At 37.2% G+C, this 22,872-nt stretch overlaps 5 protein-coding genes across 6 annotated transcripts; 2 read left to right on the top strand and 3 right to left on the bottom strand.

Annotated features, from left to right (window-relative positions):
* The first annotated feature begins 900 nt into the window (after nucleotides 1-900).
* Nucleotides 901-3,412, top strand: CLC2 (Clathrin light chain protein). Its single transcript, XM_086234960.1, has 3 exons — nucleotides 901-1,478; nucleotides 1,732-1,885; nucleotides 2,800-3,412. The coding sequence occupies exons 1-3, from the start codon at nucleotides 1,105-1,107 to the stop codon at nucleotides 3,148-3,150; spliced, it is 879 nt and encodes a 292-aa protein (XP_086091086.1). The 5' UTR covers nucleotides 901-1,104; the 3' UTR covers nucleotides 3,151-3,412.
* A 600-nt stretch (nucleotides 3,413-4,012) lies between these two features.
* On the bottom strand, nucleotides 4,013-8,171 carry LOC147289862 (flocculation FLO11-like protein). The gene is made up of 5 exons (XM_086236848.1): nucleotides 7,452-8,171; nucleotides 7,131-7,248; nucleotides 6,376-6,490; nucleotides 4,821-5,828; nucleotides 4,013-4,593 (listed from the first exon to the last, which is right to left on the bottom strand). The coding sequence occupies exons 1-5, from the start codon at nucleotides 7,636-7,638 to the stop codon at nucleotides 4,336-4,338; spliced, it is 1,686 nt and encodes a 561-aa protein (XP_086092974.1). The 5' UTR covers nucleotides 7,639-8,171; the 3' UTR covers nucleotides 4,013-4,335.
* A 2,561-nt stretch (nucleotides 8,172-10,732) lies between these two features.
* Nucleotides 10,733-15,198, top strand: LOC147289861 (arginine-tRNA protein transferase 1). The gene is made up of 6 exons (XM_086234959.1): nucleotides 10,733-11,173; nucleotides 11,717-11,755; nucleotides 11,908-12,058; nucleotides 12,339-13,484; nucleotides 14,243-14,549; nucleotides 14,700-15,198. The coding sequence occupies exons 1-6, from the start codon at nucleotides 11,029-11,031 to the stop codon at nucleotides 14,814-14,816; spliced, it is 1,905 nt and encodes a 634-aa protein (XP_086091085.1). The 5' UTR covers nucleotides 10,733-11,028; the 3' UTR covers nucleotides 14,817-15,198.
* A 1,013-nt stretch (nucleotides 15,199-16,211) lies between these two features.
* LOC147289860 (Yippee family putative zinc-binding protein) lies at nucleotides 16,212-19,525 on the bottom strand. Of its 2 annotated transcripts, XM_086234963.1 has the most exons (6): nucleotides 19,051-19,525; nucleotides 18,742-18,860; nucleotides 17,373-17,416; nucleotides 16,702-16,810; nucleotides 16,561-16,616; nucleotides 16,212-16,462 (listed from the first exon to the last, which is right to left on the bottom strand). In XM_086234963.1, the coding sequence occupies exons 2-6, from the start codon at nucleotides 18,835-18,837 to the stop codon at nucleotides 16,378-16,380; spliced, it is 390 nt and encodes a 129-aa protein (XP_086091089.1). In that variant the 5' UTR covers nucleotides 18,838-18,860; nucleotides 19,051-19,525; the 3' UTR covers nucleotides 16,212-16,377. The 2 variants fall into 2 exon arrangements, with proteins under 2 accessions (XP_086091089.1, XP_086091088.1); XM_086234962.1 differs by lacking the exon at nucleotides 19,051-19,525 and having other exon boundaries at nucleotides 18,742-19,016.
* Nucleotides 19,526-20,308: 783 nt separating this feature from the next.
* LHCB4.3 (light harvesting complex photosystem II) lies at nucleotides 20,309-22,358 on the bottom strand. Its single transcript, XM_086234961.1, has 2 exons — nucleotides 21,760-22,358; nucleotides 20,309-20,808 (listed from the first exon to the last, which is right to left on the bottom strand). Exons 1-2 carry the CDS (start codon nucleotides 22,270-22,272, stop codon nucleotides 20,488-20,490), a joined length of 834 nt encoding a protein of 277 aa, XP_086091087.1. The 5' UTR covers nucleotides 22,273-22,358; the 3' UTR covers nucleotides 20,309-20,487.
* Between the last annotated feature and the right edge of the window lie 514 nt (nucleotides 22,359-22,872).

Below are 22,872 nucleotides of genomic sequence, written 5' to 3'. Positions count from 1 at the left end.
ACCAAGTTGCAGCAACCACTCAAATAGTCAAATAGTGAACCAAAATGGATGATGGGCAAGTTGATTTTGAAGAAATCAGTTTTGGTTCAAGCCTCTCGCAGTCAATTCTCCACATAGCAAAGTTGTTGTGGAAAAACTCAATTGAAAGAGTCGTGTAATTAAAATCAAAATAATATATTATTCCTCAAGGATTGGCATGCTGACACTATCATTGGACTGCCCAAGAGAATAAGACAGCTGCGCTTGCTTGCGTACTATATGAACACCCTGTTCATACTAAAATCAGAAATTTTATAATAAAGTTTCATATAATTTATACATTTATATCAGGTCATTCAGTTTATAAAAATTCTGAAGAGTGTTTTTTGTTTTGGTTAAAAAAAAAAAAAAAGTTCTGAAGAGCTAAACTGGTTGACTTTTCAAAACATCGATCAAAATTGTAGACGTATTGCTAAAATATGTTACTTTATGAAATTTTAGATTTTATGATATAACATTAGAACCCTTTTTTTTTTTTTAGAAATATTAGAACCCTTTTAGTAATTTCAACATGTTATTTCTTACCTAATGGCACATTATAGGGTATCGTTATAAAATAGTCTTCTTGATGAGACTTTTTCTGTTTTAACATTCATAAACTCTTTGATTCATCTAAATCGATTAAAAAGTCAATTTTAACAAAAATGTATAAAAAATAAGTCAACAACAAACAAGTTGCAATTGTGCTAGAACACTGCAAGTGTAAACAGAATACCCACTTCGACTCTAGTTTTGACTTTAATTAGATGAGCAAGATCTGCAAACCAGATCTTGTTCCAATATGGCGTTCTAATGGTTCTAAATTTCTAATTGTAAATTATTTGTTGTTTATTGGATGATTTGTTCCACTGAAATAGTGAAATTGTTTATGGGTCCAATAATAATATTTCACTGGAAATGAAGATGGGCTCAAGTTAAAGCCCAGTTAGTCCCAACGAAAGCCTCACGATATTTCTCCTGCGTAGTCGCCTCGCGCGAGCATTTCTCTAAGCAGAGTTGTCCACGAGAGAGAGAGATAGAGAGAGAGAGAGAGAGAGGCCTTTCTTACGTGTCAGTGCATCGAACATGTCCTCGTTCACTCAACCCGAAGACGACTCAGTCCCCACAACCGGGTCAACTCGCCCATTCGACGACGACGGTTACCTAGGCTACGACCCTCGACTCCCCTCCCAGCGATTTGACTCCTTCGTCGCCACCAACTTCGCCGATTCCGAGTCGCTCAAGGACTCCGCCACCGACTCGCCGATCCTCCACAGCTCCGCCGCAGACGACGTGTTCGCGGCTCCGCCGGTGACGGAGTCCCTGTCTCCGCCGTCGATCTACGGGGAATCGAACGGGAAGGGCTTTGATGGAGGGTTTGGCGAATCGGATGATCCGATTTTGCCGCCTCCGTCGGAAATGCAGCCAGAGGAGGGTTTTGCTCTTAGAGAATGGAGAAGGTAGGGTTTCGAATTTCGCTTGTTTGCAATTGAACCAGTAGATCTATGGAGCAGTCTGTTAAATTTCAACTTCTTATGCAATTCAGTTGAAAGTGGTCTTTGATTATCAATCTGTTCAAAACTTAAATTTATGAATTTCGTAGTTATTGATTATCAGAAAGTGGTTTCTCGATTTTTCTTTGCTCTTATTCTTTGAAATTCAACCGTGTCCGAATTCTGGGTTGATTGTATATGAAACTTTTGTGACATTCAGACAGAATGCAATCCAGCTCGAGGAGAAGGAAAAGAGGGAAAAGGAGTTGTTGCTTCAAATAATTGAGGAAGCAGATGAATTCAAGGTTGGCTTCTACCAGAAGAGGGAGATCACTTGTGAAAATAACAAAGCTGCTAACAGGGAAAAGGAGAAGGTTAGATTAAATTAATCTTTCAGAAGAATATGGTTGGCACGATTCTTGGTTTAAATGAGCTCTTCTGTGTAAAATAATGTTGATTTTTTTTTTTTTTACTTCATTGCTGGAATTTTAAGTTTGTGGCTGCCATGCATATTAAGATCCCTTGAGCAATGTGTCCCTGTTAACCCTCATTGCAAAACAAATAGTACTAGTACTGTAGAAATGTGTTATTTTTCACTTACCCAAGCAAAGCTACCTTCTTCATTAAGATATTGGTAATTAGTTACTCATCATGTATTCAACATTAGCATTTAATTATATGTATATCGTGACTTTGTGACTAATCCACTACTATAGTGAACTGCATAATATGAGAATGTTTCAAGTGTCATTGCCTTGTTAGTTGGGGATCTAGTTTGGACTTCTTGGTCTACTTTCAGAATGAGTCACACTGGAATCACTGAAATTTGTTCTTGCAAGTTTCTACCTACTGAAAATTGTTAAATAGGTGAACTGCTTTGGATTTTTGTAAATTTAATCATGCATGCACAAAGCGCCGTAACTTGGATATTTTTTTCCGGTTACATGGGAGGAATTGAACCTTGGATGTACCATAATCTTAACCCTTATCCCACCCACCCTCACCACTTGGGCTAACCCCAGGGGATTTTGTAACTTGATTTTGTGATGCAGATAGGAGAGAGTAATATGGCCAGCTTTGTAGAACTCTAAATGAACAATAGTTCTCTATTTTATGGCCCAGTGTTTAGCATCTTAGCTAGGATGTTTGGTTGGTTTAATGGTTTTTTGAACTCTTTATATGGTTCTCTCTTACATCTAAGCTCTAAGATATGGAGAAATGAGGAGGTGATATAAATATTCCTGACATATATTGTTTTGAACTTGTATTTTCTTTTTTCGTTTCTTAGATATTCCTGACCAATCAAGAAAAGTTTCATGCTGAGGTAGACAAGAACTACTGGAAAGCAGTTGCAGATCTCATCCCCAATGAGGTGCCAGCTATAGAGAAGAAGAGAGGGAAGAAGGAGCAGGAGAAGAAGCCTTCCGTCTTCGTTGTCCATGGTCCAAAGCCTGGAAAGCCAACTGATCTTTCAAGGATGAGGCATATACTTGTAAAATTGAAGCATAATACACCTGCCCACCTTAAGCCTTCACCACCAGCACCAGCCCCTGTCAAGGATGCTAAATCCATTGGTGCTTCTGCTCCCCCCAAGGCTGCACCTGTGGCAGCTACCCCTGAGGCTGTAGTTGCTGCTTGATAATTTTGACTGGCCTTCTTTGTCAGGCTTCATAAGTCCAGACGTTTCGTAGTAACAAAGTACTTCCATAGTTTCATTACTATAGTCTATATTGTAGAGTTTTTCTTGTTTTAGATGAACATTGTCTAGTGGGTGTGTTCCGTTCTTAAATTTTGTGGTTTATATGTACAAAAGTGGGTCAGAAGGGGCCTAGTTCCCCCTTCAAATTTTATTATAAATATTTTATTTTCAGTGTTTAAGTAATCTACTTCTCATTGCAACTGTTGAAAAATGTTACAGACGCATAACATATTTCGATAGGATACAATACTGTATTTTAAGTTGAATTTTCTTCCAATGATTTTAGTAATGACTTAAATCATATATGTAATGTTATATTTCCTATTAACCGTTGTAATGTGTTTTTATCCACTACTTGAAACATAGTATCTTATTAAAATATTTAACACATTTGAGCACTAGTTTGTAATAAAAATTATACTTATAATTTTATTATGGTTGTTTCATTTTAAATGGGAGACCTTAACCATAAACCCACCGAAGACTCTCCTTGGGGAGAAGGAAGTGTTGCAATCCTGTCAGCGAAATCTCAAAGTGACCCAGCCTTTAAAGTTGGCTTGACCCCTCAGCTTTCTTTTAGGTGCTGGTTTACATCTTCTGTAACAGCTAATGGTATTGATTTCCAGCTTCCAGAAAGATAACTGTTTCACAGTGGCACTTAAACAGCAATTTTAAATGAGCTCATCAAAAGCTTTTACAGCTGCTTCCACTCCACTACACACCAAGATAATATGAACAGAAAAAATGTAATGTGAACAGAAAAAATGTGCAATTGCAATTGTTAGCATTCAACTTGGCAAAGATCAAAGGTATGGGCCGAGGGGGCTTAATATAATCTCTGGTTTTTCAATAACTGGGGTCTAACTTCAGAATACAAGTACCCGCAGAAAATGAGCCAAGAAAGACTGTTGAGCACATAACTAGATTCCCTAAGATTACAAATATCATGAGTTACATCACCTCCAACATTTCCGATAAACTTTATATTAAGCATAGAAGCACAATCCTGGTCAGACCACTCAGGAAATTGGTTTTCTTTTGACTATCAAGATGATTGGAACCCAAAGTAAAAATACAAGGTAAATTAGAAATGCAGTTTATGTCGAGTGGTAGGCCCCCAAACCATCACCTTCCACGCACACTTGCAGGAGATCGACCACCTCTCTCGCTGCCATTATCATCTTCTATTTCACTCCCATCTAAGCAAATGCCATTGTTGTTTACACTAACTTCAGAGCTAGCATTACTGCTGGTGGCAAGAGGAGAATCTGAAACACTAACCGTTCTGCTTCGTGCAGGCCCTGATCTCACACTGTACATAGAGGATGCAGGAATATTTGTCATCAACGGCCGTAAATTGCCTGGAATGCTTCTCCTTATATCCTGTAGTCAAAAGTTGAATCACAAAAATATTAAGTATACCAAACTTGTATCTCCACACTCAAGTAATTTCTGACTGCTTGGCAAGAACACTCAGAGGGAATGAGGACACAGAATATGAAACACTTCCATGAAAATAACATGCACAATTTTGCACCAAGACACCAGGGATTCTAGTTCAACAGATACAAGGGTGTACATTAACTCATAAAATGCAAAGATATGCTTACCATATGACGAATAGCCATATCAAGGGATTTCTTTGAGAGTGTTCTACCAAAGCCTGAACTGTCTGGGGATGAAGATGACTTCCCAGAGTGGTTACCATGCGGGGATTGTTTGTCATCTTGCTTTGGTGGTGCCAGTTTCCTCATATTTATTACCCTCTCGACCATTTTCGTTCCAAATAAAACAGGGCTCACATTGTCATTAATTTTAGAATGCCCGCGACTGACTGCAGGGACAGAGCTCCCACTTGTATGAATAGTGCCATTGGGAGCCCGTCCTCTTGAAGGAGAGCATGATTGACGTCTTGGTCTTCCATTAGAACCAGGCTCAACGGAAGAAGATCGTGAACTGGGTGCTCCAGGCCTCCCTCTAGAGGCTGAAAGTGGTCTGTCAGGAAGAGTTGTCCTTAAATTTGGTGGGGCATCAAGTGAGTAACCAGGCATTTCTGAGGGCTTCCAAGGTCTAGATTTCATTGTTGGGGACGTGCCACGTGATGGCACTGGATTTCTTGCAGCTGTGGGAACTGGCTTGGAAACTGAAGGAGAGGACCTTGATGGAGGAGCTGATATACTGGGTGTAGTGGATGGCATGGACGGTCGACGAGTTGGTGTTGCTGCTCTTGAAGCAGACTTGGGTGGGGGTACAGTGGGTCTGGCAGTTGGTGTTGAAGATCTTGCCAGAGACCTTGACGGTGTAGAGGATCTTGAGGGTACTGTAGATTTAGTTGTATGAATTGCAGATTTAGTTGTGGGAACTGTGGGCTTAGCTGCAGAAGTTGTGGACTTGCTTAACGGCAAGGTTGCTCGAGAAGTAGGTGTTGACGATCTTGAGGGTTTAGACATTGAAGTCAACGTGGGGCGACCAGTTGGTGTTGCAGGTCTCGATCCTGGACCCCCAGATGATGAGGGCCTCCGGGTTCCTGAACTTGAAGAACTCAACCCAGGGGAAGAAGTTGGTTGTCTAGACACTAAGTTGGTCCTGGCAGCAGGCTCTGGCTGGGGGTTTGCTAACTATGACCACAATGAAGAAATGAGTTAGCAACACTATATGAGACTCAAGCACAATTACAACTCATACCCTGAACTGAATATTACCATGAAATCCACCCTTATTTCAAGACTGATAAATTAAAGAAGCAGCATCATTACTTAGGCATTACAACATTCTAAGCTCAACAGTGGTCAAATAACCTCCAACTTGGATGTTATAAGTTATAACGTAATTGCAAGTTTGAGAGATATGAAAAAGGTTCAATAGTTCAGATCTTCATGCAACTGCCAATAAAGCTTCATATCATTAGGATATCTTTTGCAACTTTTCTGCTTCCTAATGCAACCCTAGTTTTTTGAAAGATTAACAATGGTCCAGCATAACTATTAATTGGCAGATAAAAGAGGAAAGTTTTCAAATCAATTCCATATGAAATGGTAACTTTAAAAAGATTAAAGATTGGTGCTAACTTCCCAAGTCTACCAACTACCATGTGTATGCTGATAAATTCCAACCACTTCAGACAGAGGATCGTAACCTAGCTTATACTTTAAAGGAAATGCTTACTCTAGATTTGAGTGCAGTGGGACGAGCCTTTGGGGTTCCAAGCTGACTCATTAAGGTCTTATGTGATTCCATCTCCAATGAAGGAAAAAGAGGAGTCCCAGGTGGAGTTAAAAGCCTGAAAGCAGAATAAAATAATTAATAGCAACTTATACAACATTTGTTTAATTGCATCTCTGCTGAATTGTGAATCTGATTAGCATTTAAGAATTGAAAGCGCATGTCCGTAAAAACTTCTTGTTTACTTAAAAAAATTCCATGACCATGTGTTTCCTTAATTCACAATTTCATATCCCCTACATTTGCATAGGCATGCAAAATTGTAACGGTGAAGATATATGGTATCATAAGCAAAACAAAGGGATGCCAGCAGGTTTTGGCCACCTTGAAATCCACCAACACCCCCCCCCCCCCCCCCCCCCCACATTAGGCATGTAATAGGCAGAAATGCAAACTCCACGGACTATATCACAAGTGTTAGTATACGGTCGGTCCTTGTTCAATTAAGAACCCAAAATATTTCAGATGACAGATATAATTGGGACAAAAACGCATAATCTTCAACCACCCTAAATTTCAAGGATATTGTAAATAAAAGTTTCATACAAACATTATTAATCAAAATTAAACTTCCCCTGCCAATTTGGTTTATTCTCACTTTGAATGAAATAATGACCTATACTACCTCCCTTATTCTTCTAGCAAAACTCTTTCTAAGCTAACTAAAACTTAAAACTTAAAATATATTATCACAATACCAATCATAATCATTCTTATCATTCTCAGAATTGAGAAAATCATCAGCACCAGTCTTGCGTGGAGGTGCGGGCGTTGATGAGGAAATATTAAAAATGGGAGAAGTTCCAGGTTTTGACCCTGCAACGTCGAAGTCACCAAATTAGAAACAACCGGGATAATCAACACAAATACCTAAAATAAGCAACAATTCCAAACAATTCAAACGAAGTATAGATTATTATAGCATCATTTCAAGCAAGAAGCGCATTAAGAATCAAGAAATCAAAATTTGAACTCCTACATTGCACTCCAAAACCTGAAAAGATTTGGACAGAGAGTACCTATTGGTGCATCAAACTCTTCAGAGTTGTTAAGAAGAAGATCGTTGCGTTCCTTCTCGCGCTTCTTCATCTCCAAGAACAAAGCGAGCTCCTCTTCCTTTTCCTTCCTCATTGAGGCTCTGAGCTGCTGCCTCTGCTTCATCATCGCTTGCATTTGCGATTCCTGAGCCCTAAAGCTACGATTCATCGTCGACGACCCAAAGTCCACGCAACCCAAAATAGGCCCAATAAACACAAATCAAAAATAAATAATAATGATAAATTTTAAAACCTATAACCTAATTTCCAACCACCGCCTAAACAATCTTCGTCATCATCAAAAGCTCTTGGAAACGAAGCTCAGCAACCGTTAGATCTGAAACCGAATGTCAATCGGTGCACAAATTCGAAGGCTACAAATTGGCACTTTGTTTCACTTTCTTCCAATCGAGAAAGCTATATGGGAGTGTAAGAAGACTGAGAAAGATGACAGCTAAGACAGTCCTCAGCTATAAGGAACCGCCATTGTTGAGGAACGGAGCTCAAGTGTGTAGAAGCTATAGGAGGAGAGAGATTGAGCTTGAAGGAACCGCCATTGTTGCAAAGCTAAGCTCTAAGCTCGAAACCTGGTGAGGTGAGTGGAAGTTATAGAGAGAGAGAGAAACCTTTGGGAGATCGGAGATTTCACAGTAGAGAGAGAGTGAGGGGGAAGAGGAGTGGCATTAAATGGTAATTATGAGAGGTTTGGAGTCCGAAATAGGGAAAATGAAGGGAGGTGCACCGTACAGCTCTCGTCGTTTCTCTCACTTAAAGCCTACGTTTTCATGTTGCGGCTTTTGGTGGGTAGATAATCACGATAATGCCCCCTTTTTTAATTTATTTCCTTTTTGCTTTGAATTTTGAAATGGGTGTATTTGCAGTTGAGCCCATGTATTTTGATGTAATTCTGATGGATGGGCCTTCAGCTTTCAAGGATTTTCTCGGTTTTGTCAAAATGAATGTTGTGTTGTTTGGCCGTCCCATGAGTGATATACTCTACTAGTTTGTTTATTTATTCATTTATTTTTTGCTTGAAAAGTTAGAGTTTATTTAATTTTTTTAACAAATGAAACAAGTGTTAATGTGTGAAATAAGTATGGCAGGTTCAAACGAGTCAACCAACATCCATATATAAATATGAGTAATAGTCTTAATGGTTTATGTCGTGTTTACACGTTATCTTTACGTGTTGTATTCGTGTTGGCATCTTTTCACTTTTTAACAACCAGGTCATGTTCGGATTGAGTCATTTTTCACACAACATGAACACTAACATGACACGAACCCGCACAAACATGACCCATTGCCAAGTCTGCTTTTTTCCTTTATTTTTTTCTAAAAGTGGCTCTATTTTTTTTTTTCTTTCATAAATGGTGGTTCTATTTATACTTCGTATTTGCTCATTCTACATCTTCTACTCACCACACTCTCTTGCAGTTTAAACTTTAATTAACTTACTCAATGTATCTACCCTCGTCCCAAAAATACTCCATAACATCTAAACCCACTAACTCTTTTCATTTCATTATTATGTCCACTGAAACCATATAAATCTCACCATACACCCTTCACTTAACTATACTCTATCGGTCTTCTCCTACACTGGACTCATTCCCCTCCCTTACATTGACCTCATTCACCCTACCTTTCTTTCACTCACATGCCTAAGGTTATGTTTTTAGAATGAGTTTACTTCTTTAATTAGCAAGGTAGATGATCACTTTTTATTTGATTATTTGTTATCTTGTATATTTGTTAAATTATCGAAAGTCTAGGGTTATTTTTTTTAATGAGTTTACTTCTTTGAAAAAACACACAATTTTTCCTTAATTAAGATCGAAATAATAAATCTTATTAAAGGCGTGTAGTGAGAAAATAAGGGATCTAAATAAAGACACCGTTTTAATATTGTGTTATGACATTTGGAGTAATAATATGACAAGAGATTTTAATTTCAGATATCTTATTTACAAAATACTTATTTTTTAGAATGATTTACAAAATTGTTTAGATTCGGGATAAATTTTAAGTAATGGTGAAGAACAATATATAATATCACTTAATTGAATTGGTAAGTACTGCAACTAATAATTCATTCACTCATTGTGTGAGAGTTAATTTCACAAACACCCTCTGAAGTTTTTCGTGTTTTCACATATATTTTTTGAGATTTAAAAAATTATAGCGAGACCCCTCTGAGGTTTTAAATCATTTTCACATAACCCCTTCCGTTAAAATTCCGTAAAAAAATTGATGACATCATCATAAAAAAATTTTAAATGACAAGTTTAACCTTATAGTTATTTATATGCTCACCTCCTAAGATTTATCATGTTTTCAACCTCCTAAGGTTTCAAAATTTACACAAATACCCCCTGAAGTTTTAACTCAATTACAAAAGAGTCTATGAAGTTTCAATACATTTTCCATAACCCTTTAGTCACAAACGAGCATGACAAAAATGGTTAAATACCAAAATAACCTACATATTATTTGGCTAATATAATATATCTTTCTTACATGTTGAAATTTTATTTTTCTTGTATGGAAATATTGCTAAACCAAGTAAGTGTTTATTTTTATGTAATTCAATTATTTGCTAAATAATCCATTTATTTGATTGTGATATTCCAAAAAAATAATTTGTATGTTCATAAATATATATATATATATATTAAGACAAATAAATTGCAATAGTTGAATTTCAAAAACCATATCTTTTAATATGTAAAAAAAATATTATTATTGAGAAACATTCTTTTAACTTCATAAATATTATTTTAGTATTTACAAGATTATGCCACTTATGTTTGTGATTAAGGAGTAATATGAAAAAGACTAAAACCTAGGGTGGTTATGTAAAAATATGATAAATTTCAGGGAGTGCTAGTGTAAATGAACTATAAGGTTAAATTTGTCATTTGAAGATATTTTTTGGACGGAATTTTAATAGAAAGGGTTATGTAAAAAGAATTTAAAACCTTAAAGGGTTTCATTGTAATTTTTGAAACCTCAACGGGTGTATGTGAAAACACGAAAAATCTCATGAGGTATTTGTGTAATAAACCCCATTGTGTGACTAATAACTATATTATATTTCTATATTTTTTTTTGTCTGAATATTGTAAACTATTTTTTTTCCATTATAAATTTTGCTCAGAAAACATTTTTTTTCCTGTATTTTTAATTTTTGTTATTTTGCAAAATAACTTGGTCACCTTATTTGTTTCACATGTGAATTTGGTGCAATGGCATATTCATCTCTTTGGTCGAAATCTATCATTCCGTCATTTATGCCCCCCATAGGCCATAACTCGCAAGTTATCAAGATGCCACTTTCGGGTTTTTATGTGAATATGTGATCATCATATACGGATATACCTAATTTTTTATACAAGAAAGAAGAAATAGTGTTTGAAAGAGGAAGAGTGATTGTAGTGAAACGTATCGGCCGGTGAGATCAATAGGGAGAGAGGGTCAACACGACGTCGTCTGAAAGCTAAAACACGTCCAGAATCTCCGATGCAGAAGCAGAGCTGAGCTGAGGGGCGAATCGGAAATGGCAGGGAAGATGAAGAGCAGCGAGGCTAGCAGTAGCAGCAGTAATAGTAATCGCAGTGGGGAAAGCGTGGTGGTCGATTATGGCAAAAACAAAAGCTCTTGCGGCTACTGCAAATCCCCTGCTCGCAGCAGTATCTCTCACGGTCCGTCTTTCTAATCCTATTCCCTCTCTATTCTTTTTCTTGCTTGCTTGATTCATTTGTCTGCTTTGTGACCTCACAATTTGGTTGATCCATCTTGCTAATTAGAATTAGAATTCGAACGAGTTTAGGAATTTTATTATGATTTAATTGCTGTTAACAATGGAGCCATGTAGAAATATTTGACCTTTTGGAATTTATATGATGTCATTATTTTGTTCATTTCATCATTGTTGCAAAATCCTCCAAAAGTTTGAAAATTGAAATCATAATGCAACTTCTACTTTGAACAATTTTGCAATTTGACAGACTTTAGCACAAGCATTCATATATGTATGCCTGTAGTGTTATGTGGAGGCGCAAGCACAAGCATTTATCGCGTGTGTGAATTTTCGTGTTCAATTTTTAAGACTCAGGCTGTTAGGCCAATGCTAAGTTGCTAACTATGACTGGATCAGTCATCACATGTTTTTTAAGTTCTTTTGGTTTTTTTTCGACTGTTAAATATTTCTGATTACATTCTTATACGCATCTTTGTTTTTGCAGGTCTGTGGGCACATAGCATTACGATTAATGACTACCAAGGTTGGTTTTGTTGGCTCTTCTCTATGTTTTGTGAACAATACAATTGTTATTGTACTGGTATCAGTGATGATCGTGATTAAAACGTTTTAAGATTTTACTGGTTACAGTCTTATGCTGATTTTTTGTTTTTATTCTTTTGAGTCTCTTACTAGATCTTCTTGACCGGGGTTGGAGAAGATCTGGTTCTTTTCTTTACAAACCTGAGATGGAAAGAACATGCTGCCCTGCTTACACTATTCGTCTGAGGGCTGGTGATTTTGTTCCTTCCAAAGAGCAACTTCGGGTGTCTAGACGAATGCAAAGGTATAGTTTTTTTCCTTTTATTACCATCCACACCCCCCCCCCCCCCCCCCCTGCCCAAAAAGAAAAAAGGAAAGTCTGAACAAATAATATTGATGCCTAACAATTATGTGCAATTTTCCTAGAGTGGCTCATTGACTAATTGATGACAACTACTTCCAATTATCAGTGGCTAATTTCTTTTTTCTTTTTAACGTTTTTCATATCAATATTAATTTCTAGTTAAATATACATTTCTTGTGATTTTAATTCTATATTGAGCACTGAAAATGGTCTTTTCCAGGTTTTTAGATGGCACCTTGGAATGTAAAAGACCAGTAGAGTCTATAGAGGATCCACATGCTTCTAAAGGCTCATGCAGTCGTACCCATCTTGGAGTTTCCGGCTCAGCTGTGAAAGAATCATTTGCCAATAGCAATGAAGAGAGAAATGGGGACGAAAAAATTATGCATTACTTATCAGATCAAGTAGGTAATGTGGTTCGTGCTTGCTCTGAAAGTGGGGAATTTCCTGACATTCAATTTCCAAAAGCTTCTGTTAAAAAGGTTTCACAAGCCAAAAGAAAACTATTGGTTGAAGGATCAGAAGATCTCTTATACTCCAGCAATATTGCATTCCATATAGCAGCTACTATAAGGCGTTCTCTACCAGATGAGAAGGACACACATCAGGGAAGGCTATCAAGACATATTGCAGATGAAAATGGGCCATCTCCAAAAATTATTGCTGAAAAGCTAGAAAGTTCATTAAATCAGTTGGAAAAAACTTCTGGTCTGTCAGTCAGGGCTTGCAATGGACACTTAAATTTTTATTCTGCCACAAAACATGCTCCACCTAATGAAAGTACTCAAATTGTTAGTGTCTCAAAAGGATCTGCTGCCAGGTCTGAAGGTAAAGGTTGCAGTTTCAAAAATAGCTCTGAATATACTCAGGTAAAGAGGAGGAGGCTTGAAATTCATCTGAAAAGGTCCAGTTTTGATTCAGAAGAGTTTGCCTTGTATAGACGATATCAAATGATAGTGCACAATGATACCCCTGAACATGTTACAGAAAGCTCTTACAGGAGGTTCCTGGTTGATACTCCCTTAATATTTGTTCCTCCAAAACCTAATGATTCTACAGTTCCACCTTGTGGCTTTGGCTCTTTCCATCAGCAATATGTGATTGATGGAAAGCTTGTTGCAGTTGGTGTTATAGATATCCTCCCTAGATGTTTGTCAAGTAAATATTTATTCTGGGACCCAGACTTTGCGGTCCTCTCACTTGGGAAGTATTCAGCACTGCAAGAAATAAATTGGGTGAAAGAGAATCAAGTGCATTGCCCTACTCTTCAGTATTATTATCTTGGTTATTACATTCACTCCTGCAGTAAGATGAGATACAAGGCAGCATATTGTCCATCTGAGCTACTCTGTCCTCTTCGCTACCAGTAAGTTCCTCTTTGCATGCACCGACTGACCACTGACCATGAAAACTGTTATTAGTTTCATCGTACTAATATAAGCCTCTTATCATCTTGGTTTGATGAGGCTTCATGAGATGCATTCCATATTTATTTTGACATTTTGTAATGAAATTTCTTTATCTAATAGAGAGTAAAACAAATGCAAAGGTATGAGATCAATCTAGTTTCTAACCTTCTAAATATCTTAGGTTGATATTTTTCCTCTTTTTTGTTTTTTTTTTTTTCATAATCATGTGGGTCATGATCACTTTCTGATATCTATACGTTTTATTTATAGGTTGATTGTTCTGTTTTTTTTTTTTTTTTCTTTCTACAATCAAATGATGGTGTTCCAACCCATGTGACTGAAAAATACCCACCAGGATGAGATGTTTGTGGTTGATATGCCTGCTTTGAATTGTAATTTTGGCAGACAAAATGATTTTTATGGAACGCATTTAGGTTGAGTTTACCAATAGTCTGGTAAACAATAACACAATTGGAATTGGGAGAATTAGGTTAATAAAAGGCCAGTCTAATCTGTTGCTGAGTGATTATTAGGTTGATAGTTGACTGAACCCTAGGGAGAATTATACACATGCAAGCTGAAGTTTTCATACGAGGCTGATATCTACTTTGCCTACATATTCAATGGAATCTTTACATTGCATAGTAATTACGAAAATTAGCTAGTGGACAGTGAAGATTTTTGGTGATTGACCAGCTGAAATTTTTGGTTCCAGGTGGGTTCCTTTTGATATTGCCAAGCCTTTGCTTGATGCAAAGCCTTATGCTGTTTTATCGGATTCTTCCATCTTACAAGATAAGGGGTCCTTGCCACCTCATGTTTCGGAAGATGTCGTGGAAGTGCAAGATGTTGACATTGGCCAAGAAGAATCTAATGATTTTTTTATGTATGACGATGAAGGGATGATGGAACCTGAATATGAAAGCTCTGACAATGAACCACATCAGGCATCTGTTGATGTGGAAAATGGAGATGTCAGTAACATTTTAATCGGGTTGAAGGGATCTCGTGTAAGATTCAAGGTATGTGTGCTCAACTCTTTGTTGTTTTCATAGACTGCCTGAAAGCTTCAGATACTTGACTTCAATTTACTTAAAAAGTCCCACCCAAAATCCAACCCTTTCATTTATTTGTAGATCCGTATACTTACCACATTGTGTTTTCTGCTGAAGGATCTAAGGCAAGCTTTTGGTCCCTCAGAAAGAAGTTACTTGGAGTTCCAGTTGAATAGATATATGAGAGTTGTAGGTGAAGAGCTGGCGGAGCGAATGGTTTATTCAATAGAGTGACATTGGATTTCATCACAAATGAAAGATTTATATATTGCAGTTGAAGTTGAATCTTCTGCCCAGCTCAATGTGAGGTCATTTGAGCCGGGGATAAATTTGAGAGCCAATCCTGAGTTCCCTAATAGTTTGGGAGACACATGTTTGATGTTCCATCGTCTATGTTCAATATGACATACAGATTCCTGCCCCAGATTGATCTTGAAGTTTTTGTATGTTTTCTTGATGTCAAGTTATCTATTTGCATCACTTCTCTATTGAAATGATCGGGTTTTTGGATGCAATGTTTAGACGCAGCATCACATATACTTAAGACATCGATCCTGCCTTGTAAATTTGCCTGAGAGTTTGCATAAAATACATAGCTGCTTTGCCTTTCAGAGTAGTTCAGTTGTTGCATATTGTGAAAATCAGTTCCTTGTGAATTTTCTTTCTTTTCATTAGTTTACCCATATTTTACGTGTATTATAGTCTATAGAAGGGAGAGAGGTCCACATGCTTGGGAAACTCGATAAATTGCGTGCCTTCATAAATCAACTTCTATTATTAGCTTAGAAGGCACCAAAGATGCGAAAAAGGTGTGAGAAGGCACGAAAATGGCACCAGAAGGCACAAAGATGCTAAAAAGGGCGTAGTCCCAAAGTTAATGTCTTCTACGGTTCTACTTCCTAGTTCCACACTTGCACGGTACCACCTATTTTTCTTTGTGAAAGGAAGTTCTACCTATATTTAAGTGCTTGTGTTAATGCTAAAACGACATCGTCCAAAGTTAAGATGACTTTTGTTGCATTCACACAATCACACGTTAGCCATCAGTTACATAGGGTTACTCTCCCAAATTACTGACCACTAATTTTGCTTCGTTGTAGATTTTCCTTCCAGAAAATTTCCCACGAAAACAATGAATCAATAAATAAATCATAAAAGATGGGTGCTCAAGAGTTGGAGCCCTGGAGATGATTTTCAAAGTGGGTCCCATTGTGGCTTTTTTTTTTTTTTTTTTTGCATTTTTTGTGTTATCAAACTGTTTTTTCCAGCCAGATTGTACGGAATAATTCTGAAGAATCAATATTTTTTTTTTTCCAGAACCTCCTTAAACAAGGCTACTCATTCTAATTTCTGAAGCCAGGAACACTTGAAAAAGGGGTCAAAGGGCAGTATTTCTGGCTTCAGTGCCCATGATACAGTTGTTTGTCAACAACTATACCCACCCAAGATCAAGAGCTCCCTACCAACAACAGATCTTTAAGAGCAGACATAATTTTTTATCAGTTACAGTATTTGGTGAGGCAAGGTGGAATTTGAACCAGAGACCTCTTTAGAGGAGAAGTTGCATTAAGATTTAAGATTTTTTTTTGGTCAATAAGATTTAAAATTTAAGAGCAAACATAATCACAGTTGAAACACAAACTGAATCAGAATCAACAATCAAATGTTTACATTTGTGTTATTGAAGGCAAGTTTGGAGAGTTGCAGAAAATGAGGAATTAACAGTTTGGTGATTCACATGAGTAGAAGAAGAACAAGGAGATTTGAAGAATGTACAATTGAATATGAAGGGTAATCAAGCATCATCTGCATCACTGCTACCAACTTGTGCTTCATGACTGACCCAATAATTGCTTCCATCAGGACCCGACACCTTCACCCTGCTCAAGAATGAAATGAGAACTCACAACCTTATTTCACAAGATGAAATTAGATTAGAATTGATAACACAATTTTCTTTCTCCACACGTCTACTGACCGTTCAAGTACGGATTTTCCTTCCTTGTACTTCTGGCTCTTGTCATGGGCAGTCTCCTAAAAGAAACCATCAAAATGAATAATGGCGGCAAAGAAATATACATAAATCAATGATAATTCTAATCATGCCTCCTAATCTTACATATTTCCACCCCACTATTGATCCACACCCAACACAAAAAATGTCAGCAACAGTGTGCATCCCAGTCGTCATATGCCTATCTTCATTCTCTCCCGAAGATACGTTCACTCTGTAAGTATAATTGCAAAGGAGAATCACATAACTAAAAGCAACTAATTGGAAGCTTATAATGTTTAGGGCCTAATCTTGTTGAATGGACTTGCAAATGAGGATAATCATGATCTTTAAGGCCTATTTCAGATTCTTTACAAAGATGAAGAAAAAAAAAACTATACCGGCAATTACCCCCATCATTTCATTCAACCTTCTGCAGTGTTTAGATATAATTTGACAGATTACAAATGACTTATAAGACTAAGAGGCCGAGTGTTTGAAGCTAAGCAACTTTTCAGTGAAACAGAAATCGACCAGTGTCATGTAATTAATAAAACAAACATGCAACCAATACATGTTTCTACAAATGGAATTCTACACTGAGCTTGAGACATGCTCGCTGTGTCTTGATCATGTGTAAAAAATAAACAGAATACTTTTTACTATTCCAACTTCTGTAACTTCCATGTGGCAATAGCAAGTCTGTTAAGGTTGTTGGATTGCATAAATTATTCTCTGGTGGATTTAGTATCGGCATCAGACAAGGAAAAGCTGTCCGAGTATTAAGAAAAACTTACACCTTATTGAAGAGATAAGCCTTCCCATGCCTGCAGTGGAAAGACTGAATGAAACACAGGCAAAACATGTAGTCAGAAAATGTTCTTCTATTAATACTATCAGCATTTGTTGGACACACCAAATGAAGAGGATAAAGAAACAAAAAAGAAAAAGAAGAGAAAGTGACAAACTGACAACTACATCAAAAAAAAGAACAAGCCTTAAATTATAATGAATTATTATGAAAACATATCCAAATAAATATCACATTTTCACACCTATAAATATCTGTGATTTCATTCTACTTAGAACCCTATCTTCTCTTACATTATACTACCTGAGACAACACATATTCACTCATTCGTGAACAAATACTTCTAATACTAGTTGTGTCGGCTGGGCACAAGTGGTTCAAAGCTATAAAACATGTGTCAGAACTGAAGACAATGGTCTATTTGTGCTTGGTAAGTTTGAGAAGCATAACTTGACCCGTGGTAGTAGAGACGCACTTCAAAACAATGAACAAGGAAAGATTTTGTAGTTCTTATACTACTTGATGATAGCATCCAAATAAGTGTAATAGCACACCATAAGCACTACCTGACATTTGATGTGAGCAACCTGGTATATTGGATAATTTGTTTCCACTAGCATGGCCCTCAGATAGGGCTGGGAAACACCCCAAATTTTAACAGGCTATGTCATAAGCCATCATGTCTTTTCTCAGTTGAAAAGTGGATAAGGCTTCAATTTAGTTTTTGCTGTCCTCTTCAATGAAAGTAGCATCAAGTTCTTTCCACACCCGCGGCCCCAAAATAATAAAATGCAGACCCTATGATATAGGATCCAAATGCATTTAATGGCATCCCTTACCTCATTAAGCAACAAATTCCAACCAGCACATACCCTACTGTGAAATAATGTGCAAAATAAATACTTATCTGACATCTGGATTATAGACATTCGACACAAACCTATATAGCATAACAGCGGAAGTACTATCAAGCTCAAGAAGAGCAAACAATTACCACCTAAGCACTATGAGATACAACAAGGGAATCAACTACCATACCCAATGAGATCTTCTGCTAATGATTATCAAACACCCAACTGACCCTCCTTTCATCACATAAATGTTGTTTTACATTTCAAGTCCAACAAAAAGAACTTCGAAAAGTGACTAAAGGAACATGATTTCATAATCACAAAAGCAGACTAACTAATACATTTGACCATGATACTATGAAAGAGCATGCATATTATCTTACAAGGAAAAAAAAAACAACATAAAAGGCAACAATTCATCAACACCCGGATGAAAATTTCGGAACAATATCACAAAAAAGAACAAATTTTGACCGATCAAGAGCTGGTAAGAGGTCAAGCAACCTTGGAAACTATGTCTTCACAAAGAGCAAGATGGGTCCGGCAGTGCCTGCAGCTATAGATCCTCCCCTCAAGACTCAGCACAAACAACCTCCCCATGCCTCCACTATGCACCCCACAATCTTTTAACAAAAATTCGAAGACAAAATGAAGACTCAGATAAAGGGTCGTCGTTAAAATCGAAGAAAAACCAAAAGAAGATTGATAGAAAGTCAAATAAGGTGAATCTGCTGCGCGAGAAGAAATGAAAAAACAGATGCCAGAAATGAAAAGAGGGAGAAAAACAGGGAGAGAATAGCTGATGACTATTACCTTTGCCTCCTTCTTTGTTCTGGTCTGAGTCTGTTGCAAGAAATGTAGACCGAGAAGCTATCACATTTCACAATTATATCACTTTTTATGTGAAAGTGGAACCTGACAAGACGTGTATATCACGGTTTTTCTTTTCCTTTATACTATAGATTTTTTTAATTTTTCTCCTCATTTCCAAGGTAAAGGATTGAATTAGTTATTGTCGGTTTTGCAATGATCGCCTCTGTTTTCTACATATTTACAATTACATCATCTGCCATTGCTTTGCTTGTCTGAAATAATTTCATTTGGTTACGGCTTATGCTTACAGACAAAGTGAAAGAGACTGCTTAGCCTCACATGGACACTTGCAATAGAAGCTCTTCTTCCTTAATTATCAGGATCGCCAACATTAATGGTCATGACAGAAGCTCTAAGAAGCTTTAGTTGTTTCTTCCGGTTGTAGATGAAGTCTAGAAATTGAAGACATTTTTCCCACATGATCTCTCCAAAACATGTTTCTCTAGTGTAATGTGTAGTCAAAGAACGAGCCTCTTTGTACCCCATATATGTATATATGCATGTTCCCCATGGTTATTGATTTTGATGGTCAACTTTTATTGGATACTGTAATGAGTATGTAAGGCTTTTTTCAATTTTTTCTTCACGCATTAGTTTCATGATGAAATCATTTTTATTCACAAAGAGTCTAAAAACTTTGACAAATTCAAATATAGTACACTTACAGTAGATTTGACTCATATTTTCCAAAGTATATATCAATAATTTGTTTTATTTTTAGCGAGGTCTACAAAATTCCAAGGGTAGTGGAAAAACCGAAAAACTATTGGACCCTTTATCTACTTAAGGGAGAGGGTGGGGTGCGGTGGGTTGGCATTGGGAAGGCACCTTGAGCTTCATTAGAATCATTACATTAAAGCCGACCCCATGAGGCATTTTATATACTATAATGATAAGCTGTTTTTGGCCTTTTAGGCAACTGGCACCCACTAGCATTGCAAATATTTCTTATATAAAAGACCAAATCTTAACCAATTTTCTTTTTACATTATATTATAAATATGAATCCACTGTTCAAATGATTGGAGTTAAAAATGGGGACTTTTCTTCTCTGTCTTCAAAAATGTCGACCTTGTCTCCTTGAACCCACTGTCCAATAAATGCTCATCAATTTGTTGGGCCATGTAGGTCATATCTCTGTTCTAGATTTCCAATTACAACTCTTGAATGTATACTTTCCAAATTAACCAAAGGAAAATAGAAAGTTAACCCAAGTTTTTAGATTATATTTGAGTAAATTAATTAACGTACAGAGCGAGACACATAAATATATGAATATACAGAAAAGAAAGAAAGAGGGTCTTAACTAGACTCTTAGGCAGATGAAGATGAGAATGAATGAAAGATTGCTCATGTGATATGTGAAGGGGGGTATGATTATTTGTTAAAGGTAGCCAAAAAACTGATGGGGCCCTTTCCAGTTACAGCAGCTTGGATTGCAAAAATGAGGAAGACCACCATAGCCAGACGTGCATGCTTGATCTCAGCCAATTGGAGCCGGGCCTTCTCTTCTGGGTCACTGGCCAGGCCCAATGGGTCAAAGAACTTGCCACCTGGGTACAGCCTCTTCTCTGGGTCAAGCTCAGCATTCCTTTGGTACTCAATGTACCCAATCACCAACACCTCGATCCATATCAATGTGGTCAAGGTAAAGGGAAGTGGTTGCCCAAGGTAGGATGACCCTTCAATTAGTTCAACCTGCAATTTTTTTTTTTTTTTTGGGAACAAATTAATGCATAATCAGAGTTTTTATTAATTTCAGTAATGGGCTATCATTGTCGGTTTGTTTTTGTCGGTGTGCCTTTCATTGTCGTTTATCGTTATCATCACATTCATATCATAAGGACCTTACATCATTCACGAGTTACGACCATCATGTTTTTCGCATGGATAACAAGAAGACACGACGACAAAAAAGCTGTGCCAGGTATAAATACAAAGATAAAAAAACCCTATGTGTGTCTTAAAAGAAATCAATTAAAAGAAAAAAAAATACAACAAATAATGCCACCAAATATAATGCTTCCAACCATGCGGGAATATTAAGGTTTATTATTCCTCCACGTACGTCCTTATCTTAATCCTACTCCTTGCATTAAAATGCTATTCTGTAAGATTTTATATCTAGAATATATATATATATATATAACTGTAGGAAAATACTTGTACCAATTAAAAGGTAAAGGTTTGAAACGAACGTATTTTATTACCAAAAAAAGAAAAAGATTTTAAAAGAACAAGTTTTTATTTTTTTAATCGACCCAAAAAGAAAAGTTCTAGAATATATTTTTTTTCTCTGCTTTATGTTCTTTCATGTTTTTTTAAACTTCATATATGTTTCGAATTAATGAAATCTTCTACTACTTGATGGATAAATCAATTTTATACTGAAAATTCTTTCTGTTTTTTTATATAATATTATAAGTTATTTGATGACTTTATTTTACGTGCAATAAATGTATCAAGCAGACAAATTCTAAGATTTGTAATTAATGTGATCCACATTGCACTCTGCTCGATCTAATCACTAAGCAAATAGCCTCCTCTTTATTAAAAAAATGAATGAAAGTTTTAATTAGAGAGCAAAAAAGGTGGTTGATAAAGCATATATAATGAATTTTTATAATGATTAATTAAGTAATTAATTACCTTTCCAGCGTCCTGCCATGCAACACCAGTGAGTCCCTCAACAGCAAGCGCACCAAGCGCGCCCAACATTGCCCACCTCCCATGAATGAGCTCGCACTCGCGGAACCTCTGCAACCCGAACACCTCCGAGTACGGCTGCAACGGGGTCGGGTTCAGATCCGAGGCCTCGATCCGTGTCCCGATCACATCACCCGCCAAATTCTTGGCCAGGTTCTGGTCCAGCCCGTCGTAATCGTACTGCAAGTACTCCACTGGCTTCCCCAGCCCAAATGGGTCGAACCCGCGGTCCCCGACCATCGACCCGTCCAGCCATTCGGGCGGTTCAGCCCCGGGGAACCACACCAGACGGTCAGTATCCACCGGCCTCGGGGCGGGCTTTTTGGGCGGTGGTGGGGGTGGCTTCTTCTTGGTGCCAAAGCTGAAGAAAGCTTGGAACTTTCCGACACTGGGGGTTGGGTTTCGGATTCGGGCTCCGAAGAAGTGTGAGGTGACAGCGGCTGTGGTGGTGGCCATATCTTTGGAGGAGTGGAGGAGTGGGGTGGGACTGTAAGTTGTAGTGAAGTAGTGTTATATTTGTATTTGTAAAATAATGTGGCCAATTTTTGTCGAGGATGTGAAATGTAGATGTTTTAGGCCATATCTTTGGCTTTGCCTTATCTGTTGGATCATGTAGGTGGGGTGCCTGCTTCCCCTTTTTTAAGTTGACTCTTCACTCCTCAAAACTCACAAACAGATATATGTGTCCAATTTTCAAAAATTATATTACACAAATACTATATGTCATACAAAATGGTATCATTTTTTTTTCTTGATTTAGAAATGAGGATTCAAATATGAGACTTTTACCATATTGCAAAGAAAAATATCACTGAACTAATAGTTAATTGATAAAAATATGTGACATTTGAACACAATTTTAACATGTATTTATATTTTTGCTATTAAATTTATTTATATGTTATACCATATTTTTTTGCAGAAGTATATTTGCGCGAGTCAATCAATGGCCTTTGGGCCTCTGGCCCCATTTGTAATTAGCTGACCTGACAATTGTGAGGCTTTCTCACAATGGGTTTTGATTGTGTGGTCTATTTCTTAGAAGGTCCTCACAAA

Source organism: Dryas octopetala, chromosome 3, assembly GCF_963921425.1.
Source record: "Dryas octopetala chromosome 3, drDryOcto1.1, whole genome shotgun sequence".
Classification (NCBI taxonomy): domain Eukaryota; kingdom Viridiplantae; phylum Streptophyta; class Magnoliopsida; order Rosales; family Rosaceae; genus Dryas; species Dryas octopetala.
The sequence above is the reverse complement of the archived record's forward strand: the minus strand, read 5'-3'. Positions and strand labels throughout refer to the sequence as shown.